Source organism: Salmo salar, chromosome 20, assembly GCF_965601325.2.
Source record: "Salmo salar chromosome 20, fSalSal1, whole genome shotgun sequence".
NCBI lineage: Eukaryota > Metazoa > Chordata > Actinopteri > Salmoniformes > Salmonidae > Salmo > Salmo salar.
Window position 1 is genome coordinate 23,795,129 of NC_138310.1, and position 16,208 is coordinate 23,811,336.

The following is a 16,208-nucleotide window of genomic DNA, read 5'->3' on the forward strand; positions in this document are numbered from 1 at the left end:
AGACAGCGTGGCAGAGCTGGTCCAGGTCTGCTGGGTCTGTCATGGCCAATTCGTACTATAAGGGCACAAGGCGAGACCCAGATGCAGACACAGGAGGCAAATGGTTAGAGTCCAAGATGTTTATTAACAATCCAAAAGGGGTAGGCAAGAGAATGGTCGTGGACAGCAAAAGGTCAAAACCAGTTCAGAGTTCCAGAGGTACAGAATGGCAGGCAGGCTCAAGGTCAGGGAAGGCAGAATGGTCAGGCAGGCGGGAATGGAGTACAGAAAAACAGGCAAAGGTCAAAACCGGGAGAACTAGTAAATGAGAATAGAAAAGCAGAAGCACGGGAAAACATGCTGGTTGACTTGAACATACAAGACGAACTAGCACCGAGAGACAGGACACACAGTGATAAATACACCAGGGAAAATAAGCGACACCTGGATGGGGTGGAGACAATCACAAGGACAGGTGAAACAGATCAGGGCGTGACAAAATTAACATTTGTAGTGCTTTTAAATAACCATTTTGCTTCAGGTGGCCACCTGTTCGAAAGGATAGTCTCTGAAAATTCATCTCATTCCACTAGAGGGAGTCCTTTAGTCACCTCCGAACAGATTGTAGAGAATGATGCACTAGCAGACTCACATACTTTATTTTCATTTCAACCATTTGATGTCTATGATGTACCAAGTGCTTTGCTAAAGAATAATGTAAACAAATCCATAGGGGCTGATTCATTTGATCCCTTCTCATTGCAGCTCTCTGCCCCACTTATTGCAGAACCATATACCTATATGTTTTACTTGACAATCGTTTCGGGTGTTATCCCTAATATCTGGAAAGTGGCATGCCTTCCCCCTACATAAAGTAGGAGATCCCTCTGATTTAGATAACTACTGTTCAATTTCCAAATGATCTTGCGTTTCCAAAGTTTTAGAATCTCTGACCAACTTTCAGAAAATAATATTGCTCACTCTGTTCTTAATGTGCATCACTCCAGTTTTAGACCTGGACATAGGACTGTTTCAGCTGCTATACTTGTTTTAGATGATTTGTTAAATTGTTAGATCATAAAATCATTGTGCTGTCTTATTTATAGACCCTTCCAAGGCCTTCGATACTGTTGACCATCACATTCAAAGGTTGACTGAAATAGGCCTGGATCAGGCTTCTTGCAAGTAGTTTGAGAATTATTTGTCAGACAGGACACAATGTGTGATTTCTCATGGTTAAGCCTTGTTTCCTGGATATTACAAAAGGTGTACCGCAGGGGTCAGTATTGGGACCTGTTCTCTTTGCTATTTATATAAATAATATTAGTCTATCTGTTAAAACTTGTCTCCCAGGAGGGCTATGGCATGTCCCATTGCTCTACTCCAATCAATGTAGTCTAATTTGTACTTAATGTTAATCTGCATGCAGACGACACTGTTATGTATGCCCTTGCCCAACTGTTGACCAAGCTATCTTAGAGCTGCAATCTGACCTTGTTGCCTTACAGAAAGCCCTGCTTGGTTTAAAACTTGTACTTAATGTAGGCAAGACTAAAGACATGTTGTTCTCTAATTATTGCAAGTCCATTCAGATGGACTACATATTTATTCATTGGATCATTCTCCCAATCTATCGGGTTCCCGCCTATAAATATTTGGATTCAATGTAAAAAAAATATATATACGGATGAGCTAGTTAAAAAGCTAAGATTTACAGTGGGCTTCTTTTTTAGAAATAGATTTTGTCTCTCCCTAAATAGCAGGAAGCAGATTGTACAGTCAACTTTCTTACCAGTTCTTGACTATTGTGACACCATTGACCAGATTGCAGCAGCCACTAGTCATAAATCTTTGGATGCCGTCTACCATAGCACCATTCGTTTTATCACAGGTGACAGTTTTAATACTCACCACTGCATTCTGTATCAAAAGGTTGGCTGGTCCTCATTAAAGTCATTACTCCCTTTTTGTTTACAAAACTTTACTACACAAGCTTCCAGGTATAAAAACATGATACAAACCCTTTCACAGGGTTGGCGAACTCTTGAGGTTCCTCGGGTCTACACTGAACTAGGTAAATCCGCTTTTAGTTTTAATGCACCTCATTGCTGGAACCAACTACAAAATACATTTGAGTTGGATTTTCTGTTGCTGCTCTGGCAATTTCAAATATTGATTGGGGACCTTCGTACTGAGGAATGTAACTGTTTTTCTTGAATATTTGTGTTGTGCTGTATTTTAGTTCGTTTCACAATTGTTCTGATTTTGATTCGATTTTGTCTCATGAATTGTATATGCAAGGCTCTCTTGTGAAAGAGACCCTGCACTCAATGGTGACTCCTTGTTTAAATAAAGGTAAACAATAATTTTTTACTAAAACAGTGTTGGGACCTAGGCTACATGATAATGGTAGACAGTAGGCAGCAGACTGAAAGTGCTTGCTATCTGCTCATGACAACATTGTTGTTGTGTGGGAAAGCTGTCTGTGCCTGGCACTGCAGCTCTACTCTTGTCATGTCCCCTCCTCTGGCTGCCATCAGCTACTGTCTTCTGGATCCTCACAGCTCCACTATATGGCCAACAGCTCCTCCTTGTGGGGATTCGACTCAGTTTTCCATATTTTTATTTCCATATCCTATAGATTACAGTGCCTTCGGAAATAGGTTTTACTATTCTAAAATGTATGAAATAGTTTTTTCCCACTCATCAATCTACACACAATACCCCATAATGACAAAGCAAAAACAGGTTTATAGAAATGTTATATGAAATGAAATATATTATTTACATAAGTATTCAGACCCTTACTCAGTACTTTGTTGAAGCACCCTTGGCAGCAATTGCAGCCTCGAGTCTTCTTGGGTATGACGCTACAAAATTGTCACACCTGTATTTGGGGAGTTTATCCCATTCTTCTATGCAAATCTTCTCAAGCTCTGTCAGGTTGAGTGGGGAGCGCTGCTGCACAGCTATTTTCAGGTATCTCCAGAGATGTTCGAATCGGGTTCAAGTCCGGGCTCTGGCTGGACCACTCAAGGACATTCAGAGACTTGTCCCGAAGCCACTCCTGCATTGTCTTGGCTGTGTGCTTAGGGTCATTGTCCTGTAGAAAGGTGAACCTTTGCCCCCAGTCTGAGGTCCTGAGCGCTCTGGAGTAGGTTTTCATCAAGAATCTCTTTGTACTTTGCTCTGTTCATCTTTCCCTCGATCCTGACTAATCTCCCAGGCCCTGCCGCTGAAAAACATCCCACAGCATGATGCTGCCACCACCATGCTTCACCGTAGGGATGGTGCCAGGTTTCCTCCAGACGTGACTCTTGGAATTCAGGCCAAAGAGTTCAATCTTGGTTTCATCAGACCAGAGAATCTTGTTTGTCATGGTCTCCGAGTCTTTAGGTGCCTTTTGGCAAACTCCAAGCGGCTGTCATGTGCCTTTTACTGAGGAGTGGCTTCCGTCTGGCCACTTTAAAATCTAAGCCCTGATTGGTGGAGTGCTGCAGAGATGGTTGTCCTTCTGGAAGGTTTTCCCATCTTCTCCCCCGATTGCTCAGCGGCCAGCTAAAGGAAGAGTCTTGGTGGTTCCAAACTTCTTCCATTTAAGAATGATGGAAGCCAATGTGTTCTTGGGGACCTTCAATGTTGCAGACATTTTTTGGTACCTTTCCCCAGATCTGTGCCTTGACACAATCATGTCTCGGAGCTCTACTGACAATTCCTTCGAACTCATGGTTTGATTTTTGCTCAGACATGTACTGTCAACTGTGGGACCTTATATAGACAGTTTTGTGCCTTTCCAAATCATATACTTTCAATTGAATTTACCACAGGTGGACTCCAATCAAGTTGTAGAAACATATTGAGGATGATCAATGGAAACAGGATCCACCTAAGCTCAATTTCAATTATCATAACAAAGGGTCTGAATACTTATGTAAATAAGTATTTATTTATTTTTCATAATTTAGCAAACATTTCTGAATACCTGTTCTCACTTTGTCATTATGGGGTATTGTGTGTAGATTGCTGAGGATAAACAATATATATATTTTAGAATAAGACTGTAATGTAACAAAATGTGGAAAAAGTCAAGGGGTCTGAATACTTTATGAATGCACTGTATATAGGATTCAATGGAATTCTATAGGTTCTAATATGGGTTGTTCATGCTCTGAATCAGCCTCCAGATCTGTCTATGTGTACACCATTGACCTACATGTAAATAAAAAAGAAGAGGTAATATATGTTGTTACTGGCAATTACTGATTCATGGGATATGTAGTACATTACTTATACAAATACAATGTTTAATATAAAAATATAACTTGGTATATTATTGTTTCAAAAAGGGTATTACTATTACTAGTTGAGTACCAGGACATATTGATACATTGGTGTCTGTATACTGTAAAGTTTGAAATGAGGCCAGCAGCTTAGCTCTGATATGCGGTAGCTACTGCAGTGATTCTCAGTACTCTTCCATCCTTGTGGATGTTATCTAAGAGATTGTTCTCTTCTCTTCTCTCCTATCCTAATATCTATTATCCTTTCATATGCCTCCTCTTTCCTTTATTATTTTGTGAGGCTTTCTTCCTTGCCTATCTCCTCTCATTTAAATGTTAAAAGTGGTATTTCTGTTATTGTCTCCATAACTCCACTCCCGATAACAGGATGATAACAGGCTCAGAGAGAGAGAGAGAGAGAGAGAGAGAGAGAGAGAGAGAGAGAGAGAGAGAGAGAGAGAGAGAGAGAGAGAGAGAGAGAGTCTGAGGCAGTGTGAAGACCCCAGAACCCCCTTCCATTCCCTCCCAGCCTGCCAGGCCTGACACTGCCTTGTTCCTCCTCTCCCCTCCCCCTGCCTGGCTGCCTCCCTGGTCATATTTTTAAGTCTTCTGTGTACGATAGTAAATAATTCAGAGTCAGTGGCGCTGCGTACAGGTCCTAGTGCGGGGAATTGCAGCCTCGCTCCCGCAGTCTGCACTCTGACAGCAGCTCTAGGGAGAACACACACATCCAGGGCAGCTGCAGAGCACACACACACATTCAGTGAAGATACCATCTGACTGCTTTCTCTCTCTCTCTCTCTCTCTCTCCCCAACTCTTCACAGTCTTTCGATAGCTCAGCAACATCCCTTCTACTGCTGCGGCTGCTGCTGCTACAAGGTAAACAGAGATTTTGTCTTGTTCTTCTTTGAAGGGAAAATACAACTTCTTGAGGCTCAGCAGTCTTTGTCACCAGTCCCTTTGCCTCTGTCCATCCGTAGAGGAAATATGCTGAATACCGGATCGAGAAGGGTCCCGGGATGGCTGAAGCTGTTGTCTGGCCTATGTTTGCTTCTCTGCCTGGTGGGGGAGACCGGGGCCAAGAGGGTCCCCAAAATCCCCCGCTGTCCTTCCACCTGCTCCTGCACCAAAGACAGTGCCTTCTGTGTAGATACCAAGACTATTCCCAAGAGCTTTCCCCCTGGGATCATCTCCCTGTGAGTACAACACTGATCACTCTGTGTGTGTCTGTTCATGTATACTCTTTCTGATTTTTGGTCTATTCCTTACATTTCATTCCAAAATGATAAAACCAGCTGTTGATAATGTACATGAAGACTGTGATGTCATGCATGGTTTTTACGGATGACATTACATCACTCAAACATGGGATACACTTTTACAATATATTCTGCAGTGTCTACTCTGGTTACCAAAGCTTATACTTCATGTCTACAACATTTTAAATCGGTTTCAGATGATTTTATATTATACTAAGTTTCTCAAGAGAGAAAGACAGTGTTTGTGCTCCTCAAGAACATATGTCTGATAGATTTTAAAGAGACATTATGAGAAAGAAAATATGATGTTCACAAATGCTAATAAAAGATAACAAATGGGCACTGTGCCTCAGTCTCTCCTCATTCTTGGACAGAAGCCAGGGGGAGCTGGCAGAAATGAGACTACATTGATTGGAGCAGAGCAATGGGATGTGCCATAGCCCTCCTGGGAGAGACACTTACAATAGATTCACATCTCACAGCAAAAGACCTGCATGTCCTCCAAGGAATAGTAACCTTACGAAGGTTAGATAGATAGTGCGCACTCAGTAAATGGAAAGCCAATAATGTAGTAGATAGCATACTCTATCTGCATACATTTTACTTATACAGGAATGTTGGGTTTACTTAGATTTTTGTCTATATTGACTCTGAATGTATTATCTTTCTGTAATTGAGCATTATGTTCTTGTATTTAAAGAGTTTGGGGAATTGAAGAGCACAAGCACTGCAAGGTGGAGGTGGCCTCATTTTAAAGTGATGAAGACATGAACCTGTGAATAAGGAAACTGTGTGCTAGTTTTAAAAGATTTTTCCCTTCTTGAAATTCAAATAGTAAGACAGATTGAGCCACAGGAGGTCTTGGTAAAACATCCCATGCTGCATGTTCAGTTCTGTCAATAGATTGACGTGCCTGGGGACTGAGGAGAACATTCCCATGCAGGCCCCATCCCCTTATATTGATTATGTGTGATGCAGTACCACCGTCCATCAGGGCCTAACGATTCTTATTTTTCCCTTTCAACTTTTAACCAACAGTTATGCTAATAAACATACAGAATTCACGAACCTCTGTGGCTGACTGGCAACATACGTCCACTTTAAGCATGGAGCAACAAGCCCTTTCGCACAACAGGGGTTGGCTAAGGATTATGAAATTGACTCACTGTTAATTGATGGCGCCTGAATGATGATAAGTTGATTGTCTGTACTCCTCAGGACGATGGTGAATGCAGCCTTCACTACAATCCCAGAGGGAGCCTTCTCCCACCTGCACCTTCTGCAGTTTCTGTGAGTATTCATGTATATCCCATCATCCTATTCTCTCCCTTCCTGTCTGAGGTAGAGGAATTAGAGCAAACAGTCTCAACTTTACTTCTGTGGTTTGGGTTAAAATGAAAATGTTAAACATGTTCTCTCCAAGACACCATCTTCGATACAACAACAAAAAATCAGCTAGACCAATCTCGCCTGTTGTTTTGGAGACCAAAATCAAGATAATACATGTAGTAAGTTTGAGGGCTAAACATACACATACAGATAACTAGATAAAAATCACAAGTCGTGAAGTAACATTTGTTAGACAATACAAGCACTATAAATCTCTTGAAATAAACTGTTATTGAAAACAGTGGTGACATGGCAGTAGTGAAAGTAAAGTGGCTCTGTATCAGTGTCATCGCCAATGACTGACTCCCTTCAGTTCTCTTCTATTTAAACAATGGCTTATCTGTCTACGCAGATTCAATGGAGTGTGTGTGTTTGTGTGTTTGTGTGTGTGTGTTTTCACATTTTGTGGTTTTGAGCTCATATTAAAAGGCCCAATGCAGCTGTTTTTATCTCAATATCAAATCATTTCTGGGTAACAATAAAGTACCTTACTGTGATTGTTTTCAATTAAAATGGTAAATAAGGAAACAAAAATAGCTTCTTAGTAAAGAGCAATTTTCTCAAGCAAGAATTTCACTAGGACTGTCTGGGAATGGTCTGAGTGGGGAGGGCAAAACTGAAAACTAGCTTTTTGGCAGAGAGGTTTGTAACTCTCTTTCTTATTGGTCTATTAACTAATTCATCACCTGGTGATGTCACCAGGCATGACAAAACTCCATCCCACCAAAACAGGCTGAAATTTCAGGAGGTATTTTCAAATAGCTCTTACTGTAAAATGGCATTATCATCATTTTAAAAATGTCACAGTATTATTCCAACCATATAGCGTTTAAATATATATAAAACACAGGAAAATGACGTTTTTGACTGCACTGGGCCTTAAAGCTGACCTATACTATATTGAATATTGAATAGTTGAATAGTTGTTCCTTGAAATTGAATAGCTCTTCTTAGTTCCACTCCACAACCATTCAGGTGATTTATTTGTTACTGGAGGAGATGTTTCGTACACTACTTGTGTCCATGTGTAATCCTGTGTAAATAAATACACATTTACAGTACCGGTATTGATTAGCATGTTCTTTACCTCTCCAGCAGTATTTTTCTGGAGATCAAACATTTGAAATGGAAAGTGAAACAGATTTCCTTCCAGTGTGTTATAAACCTTCTCTCTCTTTCTCTCCCTCTCTACAGTCTGCTGAACTCCAACACCTTCACTGTTGTGGCTGATGATGCCTTTGCAGGTCTGTCACACCTGCAGTACTTGTAAGTGTTATACTTTGTGCCCTTATTCAACCACAGATATACCTGAGAGGATGAGGTAGTGGTGTTACAATGAAAGATCCAGTTCTCAGCCAGACAAGGATCGCTTAAATAACATTGGATATTGATCCTCCTCCTACCATAGAGCCTTACTGCCTTTGTGGGGCCTGATGAAGCTGAGCATACCATTTTGTTAATTGATGGGAAGTTGGGCCCCAGGAAATATGAGGTTGCTGATACCATCACATTTGCTGCATTCCACGGAAACAATGCATTAGGCTCCATAAAATGATTGTGTGGATCTGGCTGCAGCTTAGCCCCAGTGCTTTGCATCGCCCTGCCAGCTCTACCCAAGGTGGCTCCTCACTGTGAATGCTAATGAACTCATATCTTCATATTCAGTGGTGCTCAATATAGGAGACAGAATGCAGGCTGGCTGAGCTCACACTGTGTAGCCCTGGGATGCTTCACAGATCAAGAATGAATACAGAGAATGCACTTCTAGTCAATTGTCACGTGAACTTTGATACAGGGCTCAGGCAATATTTATATTCATTACTGAACCCATGTAGAGGCACCCTACTAAGTATCTGATGACGGGGCTCTTTTGCCAACTGTCAATTCTCAATTTTAAGTATATCCAAAACATACACCTGCTATGTTAACTTCATTCGAAAAATGTGAGTGGGGGATGATGGCTTGCTTGTTTTGAACACTTTTCACCGCAGCCAGTAAGTGGCTGTTCCTAGATCCCCTCCCCCCTCTTCTTCAACACTTGGCTTATCCTCAAGGTCAGTGCTGCTCTTACTGCAGACATTCCAGCCAACAGCCAGGCCCAGGTCCATTCCTATTATTGCTGCTTAAGATTCAGGAAGCAGGACATGGTCCCCTTGGTAACAAGCTTTTTAATTAAATAAATAAATGAGGGACAGACAGAGACACAATTATGATAAAAGGTTCAGTAAGACCAATGTTACACTCTGAATATGGAAAAGAAGGCTGTGTACTATTGACATGGATTGACATGGCAATGTATTCAAATTACCTTTATTGTATTATATTGGCAAATGACCCCGAGTTCTACCAGAAAGCATGTTTTTATCATAAGAATACATATTCATTGAGATGCCACTATTAATATAAAGCTGTCTGTCTGAATCATTCATTCACTGGGTTGATCTTGATTGTCATGATTACTTGCATTTTTTCAGAAGTCTACTTACTACACTGAGTATACAAAACATTAAGAACACCTGCTCTTTCCATGACATAGACTGACCAGGTGAATCCAGGTGAAAGCTATGATCCCTTATTGATGTCATTTGTTAAATCCACTTCAATAAGTGTAGATGAAGGGGAGGAGACAAGTTAAAGAAGGATTTTTAAGCCTTGAGACAATTGAGACATGAATTGTGTGTGGGTGCCATTCAGAGGGCAAAACACAATATTTAAATGCCTTTGAACCGGTTGAAGGTGCCAGGCACACCGGCTTTGTCAAGAACTGCAACGCAGCTGTTTTTTCCACGTTCAACAGTTTCCCGTGTGTGTCAAAAATGGTCCACCACCCAAATGACATCCAACCAACTTGGCAACTGTTGGAAGCATTGGTGTCAACATCGGCCCACATCCCTGTGGAACGCATTCGACACCTTGTAGAGTCCATGCCCAGACAAATCGAGGCTGTTCTGAGGGCAAAAGGGAGGAGTGTTCTAAATGTTTGGTATACTCCGTGTATGTGGGTCACAGTATAATGAGTGAGCCTCTCTCTCTGTATGCCCATCAGATTTATAGAGAACAATGACATCCAAGCCTTGTCAAAGCACACCTTCAGAGGGCTTAAATCCTTGACTCACCTGTGAGTATATCTTCTGCCTATTTCTCTGTAAATATCAATGGAAGAATACTAGTTATGAATTGCATGGACATGTTATGACATTATTAACTTTCTTTAAAATTAATATCTGTTTTTTGTAGTTCTCTGTCAAATAATAACCTGCAGCTCCTTCCACGAGAACTCTTCAAATATTTTGACATTCTGACAGACTTGTAAGTACATATATTTTTAAAAGGGAACATGGTATCCTTATCATCATTGGTTTCATCTTGTTATTTTATGTTTTTAAAACAAGTAACTAGAACCTTACTATTACCATGTTATTACCCACGTTATGAAGTGTTGTAATTTAAAGTGCTACAGAGAATCCTTAATACAGATAGTTTTCTAAGAACTGTGTCATGGGTGGACAATAATGATATTTTCTATGTGTTACCCAGAGACCTGCGGGGTAACTCTTTCCGCTGTGACTGTAAAATCAAGTGGCTTGTGGACTGGATGGAGAAAACCAACACCTCTGTCCCTGCAATCTATTGTGCCAGCCCATTTGAGTTCCAAGGCCGCAGAATCCATGATCTCACCCCACGAGACTTCAACTGTATCAGCGCAGGTTTGTCCCCAATTATTAAAATAATTATTCATTTCGCAGGACATCAGGGCACTTAATTTGCAGGTTGATAATCTTCATCTCTCTCTTCCCCTGTAGACTTTGCAGTTTACGAGACCTTTCCCTTCCAGTCTGTGTCAGTGGAGTCCTATGAATTCAACGACGATCAGTTTGTGGCCTTCGCCCAGCCTGATACTGGGTTCTGTACACTGTTTGTATGGGATCATGTGGAAATGGTCTTCCGGAAGTACCATAATATAACAGGTACGTTTCTTCCGAGACTCGTGCCTTCTAAAAATAAGCATTCATGCCAGAAGACAATCAATGCATTCAACTGTTATCACTTAATTATAGACCAAGGGAATTTACATTGTATCTTGGAGCAAACTACTTCTTTAAGTACACAGAGGATACTGAAGTCAGCTAAACCTGCTACTTTCTGCTTCTGTGTTTCTCCTAGCTCGCTCCGCTGTCTACTGCAAGCCTGTGGTAATAAACAACACTCTTTACATGGTTGTGGCTCAACTTTTTGGAGGATCCCACATCTACAAGTGAGACTTATTCCAATTCCTATAAGCAATACAGTGTCATTGACTTGTTCATTTTCTTAGCCACAAATTGTGTTAAAGGGATACTTCGAGATTTTGGCAATGAGGCCCTTTATCTACTTTCTCAGAGTCAGATGAACTCGTGGATACCATTTTTATGTTTCTATGTCCAGTATGGAAGTTAGAGGTAGTTTCACGAGCCAATGCTAACTAGTGTTAGCTCAATGACTGGGAGTCTGTGGATATCAACTTAAGGTTAGATTTCATGATTTAGGGATGGCTGACCTGATTGACACCCTCTTTTCAGGTGGGAAGAGGACCCACAGCGATTTGTGAAGATCCAGGACATTGACACCACACGTGTGAGGAAACCCAACTTTGTTGAGACCTTCCAGCTGGATGATGAGTGGTACTTTGTAGTGGCAGACAGTTCCAAGGCAGGGTCTACGAGCATATACCGCTGGAACAGCAACGGTTTCTACTCCCACCAATCCCTTCATCCCTGGCATCGTGACACCCATGTGGAGTTCTTAGATGTGGAGGGGAAGCAGCGTCTCATTCTCTCCAGTGCCTCCCAGCCCCCAGTGGTTTACCAGTGGAACCGCAGCCTGCGCCAGTTTGCCTTTCATTCCCAAATCACTGAGACGGCTGACGTGCAGATGGTCAAGCATTTCTGGGTGCGCAAAGTTCTCTACCTCTGCCTTACACGCTTCATTGGTGACTCCAAGATTCTCCGCTGGGAGGGGCAGCGCTATGTTGAGATTCAGACCCTGCCCTCACGTGGCTCCATGGCTGTGTATCCATTCACAGTGGGCCCCCGCCAGTATCTCCTCTTAGGGAGTGATTTCTCCTTCTCTCGAGTTTATTTGTGGGACGACCTTACCCAGCGCTTCCAGCCCTTCCAGGAGCTAAACATGAGAGCACCCCGGGCCTTCAGCTTGGTGTCAGTGGACAACAAAGACATCCTGCTGGCAGCCAGCTTCAAAGGCAACACCCTGGCCTACCAGCACCTAATAGTGGATCTCAGTGCCAAATAGACCAATCCAGTCAGAATCTCTGAGACCATTCATGAGTCTTCTGTTCTTATGGGGCCCGATTCCAACTTAGGAATTTACGCCTTTCCTACACACGTCTTTCCGACGCATTTCTTAGTATTTTGTATTCAGACTTACCTTATTTAGTCGCATAATGCGCTCTGCAGGTGTGGCTACCTTGCACACTGAATAAATTTCATTCAACCTCTGAAAACCCTCCCACTTGCTAGCCAACAGATTTCCTCATGAAATCTTCATTCAATATTGTTTTCAGTACATTTATCTTAAGCCATCCCTTTAAATACGGTGTACCTTTTAGTTTGAATTTTGTCGACAGACTCGAGAGAACGGGTTCAAAATATTAGGGATCAATGAAAGAAAACACCAATTGGTAGATGGTAGATATAAAAATACTCTGATCTTGCAGATTATTTGGGTTTAGGAAAGTATTTATGAATCATAAAAAACAGGTTTAGAGAAACTTTACGCACGAAAGAAAGAAAACGGTGATTTAATTCATTCTGAAAATTGCCACATTCAGTTCTTCAACCCATGGTATTGTTGGAAGATTAGTGTACATAGAATTATAACAGGGAGAATAGTGTACAACAGTGTTCTATCCTCTCGTCTATTGCCTGCACTAACCATGGAACTGTGTGATGACACAGCCAAGTATTGTGCCATGCATGCTGTTCAAACTATTACAGCTTGGTCTGCGCTCCGCTCCATAATGATTGAATTATGTATTTTTATATTATCAACTGTTACTAATGATCCTCAGCAACAACCACACAGTCGTGACGGCGTTTACAGAGGAAGCAAATGAAGCTAAACAAAACAATGTAAGTAAATGGAATGATAATGAAGGCTATACCAACTAAAGGGAACTAAAAGTAAATTGTTAGTTGAATATGTGTTGTTATTAGGCCTACAGTACTGACGGTCGATACTGATAGTGGCTAATATTTAACATGATAGAAATAGGAAACAGAGAAAGTCACGGTAGTCAAGACATTCGAGAGTGCCCATCCCTGCAAGTTAAAAAAGACTGTACAATTTAAATTCTACATAATGGCACAGTATTTCATAAACTTTACTGTGGGAAAGTTGATATGTTCATATGCTTCAGTTTGCTACCATATGACTGGTTTCATGTCTCCAGCGATTATAAGGTAAAATAGACCTAACACAAGTGTCATTTATATTTACAATTCCCTTATCAAAAACGGATTACTCATTTACCTAGCTGTTATCAAAAGCTCTTATCAAGTTGTAAATTACAGTGCATGGAGAATGCTGTTATTTCTATCAGAAAAAATTAAGTAGATGCTTTTTCCTCTTGGAACCGGAAGGTTCACTCGACCTTATTCATGGTTTCCTCGTGCGTAAAGGTAGTGGAATTATGAAGGAATTAAGTCAAGATCAGAATATGGCATATCTGTAGACATATCTCTGCCACACCTTAATTTCTTAGATCTCCACCACAACGAATTGCAGGTGAATAGCATGCTATTCTCATGCTTAAGTTTAAGGTCAGAATACGCATAGAGGGAAAAGTGCATAAAAAGGGAATTATGTTCAATTTAAGCAAGGTTAACTCGGGTCGGAATCGGGCCCATGGAGAAAAGCAAATCATCTAAGCCATGTGACTAAATGCCTGTTAGGTTAGCTAACCACTTTTGAAGAGTGAGTACTAACAAACAGGAAATGCATGATATCTTCTGATGTCTCTGATTGAATCAATTAATGTGTAATGACAAAACATATCACCATGATTAATACATGTCAAATCACTTTGCAACATCACTACTTACTCTATTTGCCATGAATTTATGCTACATGGAAAATATAATGGAAGGTACAGATATAGTACATATAAAAACATATAAGTAACATCAGATTATGTGAAAAGCATGTGCATCTACTGAACGGTTTTCTATTGACTGTTATAAAATCATTTTATTCATGCAATAGGGAGAAAACGAGTAGGCGGCCAGTACGTTGCAATAAACTTTAGTGAACTATTAACAGAATATATTCTGTTAATAGTTCACTAAAGATTATTGCAATTTACTGGCTGCCTACTCATCTTCTTTCTTGAATTACCTGCCATTAGGGGCCTGCCCTAATCTCATTCATGCAATAGGAAAATAACTGTTCACATCAAATAGAGTTTGATATGGAAATTCTATGAAATGCTAGTTAATATATTTTGTTCAAAGCAATATAAACTGTAATCTGCATGCCATAATGGTCTCTTTACAGTAAATTATATTTTATAAAATAATGATTATTCTGTATAAGTTTTATAATGTTTCACAGGTAATAAGAGCTATCAATGTTTTTGTCATAAATAACATGTATCTCTCTATGTTGTTGATCATGATTGATACCAATATATTTTCATTAAACTAGAATGTAGCTAGGCTACACAGATTTCCCTAAATTAATGTTAACTGAATAGTACTGGAAGGTTATGTCAAGCTCCTGTCATATATGTGAAAATATGCATGAATATGTACACTTTGTATGTTGTGGCTAAACTACACAGGCAGTCAATTCCCGAAACATTTGTATTCCCAATTTGAATGCCTAACAATTGAGAATCAGTTCAAATCCAGGCTTGACTCCTCATGTCTGTATTTGCTAAATGTTCAACATTTTGGCTAGAGAATGTGTCAACATCCAAATTCTGGCCAAATCCCTGTGCACTTTGATTCTACATAACTTATAGCTTGTCTTCAGACATTTTATGTTATTCTCCTCTGTGCATTTTATGTATCTTTACACTGTATGTAATGTAATGTATCCATGCATCTACTGAAATAGTGCACCCACATTAACCAAAAAACTTGCAATAAATACTCAATTTAAACATCCTCATTTACACAGTTGACATTTACACATTTTTCTGTGATTGGCCTTTACTGCATTTGTATGGAGAAAAGTTACTCTCTTTATGTCAAATATAAAATAACTAGGTTCAACATTATTCTTTATATGGTCTACCATGTCTACACATTGTATGTGGGTTATTATTAGTATAGTGATTGTATGGTGCACTAAAGTGTAGCTACTTCACCGTTACCACCATGGAAGTGAATATAGTGTGAGAGCAAAATATTTTCCCTGAAAATTGTTGCCACTTGTATGTATCTGAAGTAATAAATGTCCTATTAAAAATGCTGCATCTAAGCTTTACTATTCCGCACTTTATTTCTCTGGACTTTAGTTTTCCTTGATCAGCCAATGAAGTTGGAAGTCCCACCCAGTTGACTACATTAAAATGGGGTTAGCTCTCAATGGCGCTACTCATGCTAATACGGGCTTTTGGCCACTAGAGGCCTCTGTAATTTTCTATGGGTGCTTCCTACTGCAGCTATCTAGCCAATATGGGTGACAGTCACAGTAAGCACATGCATACAACTAATGAAGCAACAGTACAACCCTCATTAGTACTTTTTATAAAAAATAAATAATAATCAATTTTCAACCAGATCTTTTTTTCTAAGACGACCAGTGAAATTGTTATTGCTATTTGGTATCCTTGGGACGTCCCTACCCTAAACCCTAAATCTTAACCCATACCCTAACCTTAACCTTTTAAAATGTTTAACTTCAATGGGGTAACGTCAGACTTTGGACATCCCAAGGATTCCGGATAGCAAGGACCACATTGATATAAGACTCAGTTTTGTGAGCGATGGTCACGTTACCACCTTTCAAAGTTTGTTGCATTATGGGGTAAAAAAGTGTTCGACTTGCATGAACTTTACAACAATCATGTGATCAAAAGTCATGAAGTTTTGACTGCAAGTTTCAGCAGTTGCTCTTTACGAACGTCATCCTGAAGCCATCATCTGCATTGTGGTAGGCTCTATCGCCAACCAATCATTAGGGTGTTTTTGTTTGACACACACGAATGTGTCCAAAGGCATGACTAAAACAGGAACCAACTTTGCCATGATTCACGTATACAGTGGATGTATTGAGAGTACACAAGTATGATTTCAG

At 40.3% G+C, this 16,208-nt stretch overlaps 1 protein-coding gene across 1 annotated transcript; it reads left to right on the forward strand.

Annotated features, from left to right (window-relative positions):
• Nucleotides 1-4,801: 4,801 nt before the first annotated feature.
• On the forward strand, nucleotides 4,802-15,395 carry lgi3 (leucine-rich repeat LGI family, member 3). Its single transcript, XM_014160166.3, has 10 exons — nucleotides 4,802-5,139; nucleotides 5,241-5,456; nucleotides 6,738-6,809; nucleotides 8,103-8,174; nucleotides 9,955-10,026; nucleotides 10,146-10,217; nucleotides 10,446-10,615; nucleotides 10,712-10,876; nucleotides 11,073-11,163; nucleotides 11,468-15,395. Exons 2-10 carry the CDS (start codon nucleotides 5,248-5,250, stop codon nucleotides 12,195-12,197), a joined length of 1,653 nt encoding a protein of 550 aa, XP_014015641.1. The 5' UTR covers nucleotides 4,802-5,139; nucleotides 5,241-5,247; the 3' UTR covers nucleotides 12,198-15,395.
• The last annotated feature ends 813 nt before the right edge of the window (nucleotides 15,396-16,208 follow it).

Coding starts and splice junctions, on each gene's coding strand:
- lgi3 (XM_014160166.3), top strand. CDS start 5,248: ATGCTGAATACCGGATCGAGAAGGGTCCCGGGATGGCTGAAGCTGTTG. Junction 10,218..10,445: donor TTTGACATTCTGACAGACTT/GTAAGTACATAT, acceptor TGTGTTACCCAG/AGACCTGCGGGGTAACTCTT. Junction 10,616..10,711: donor CTTCAACTGTATCAGCGCAG/GTTTGTCCCCAA, acceptor CTTCCCCTGTAG/ACTTTGCAGTTTACGAGACC.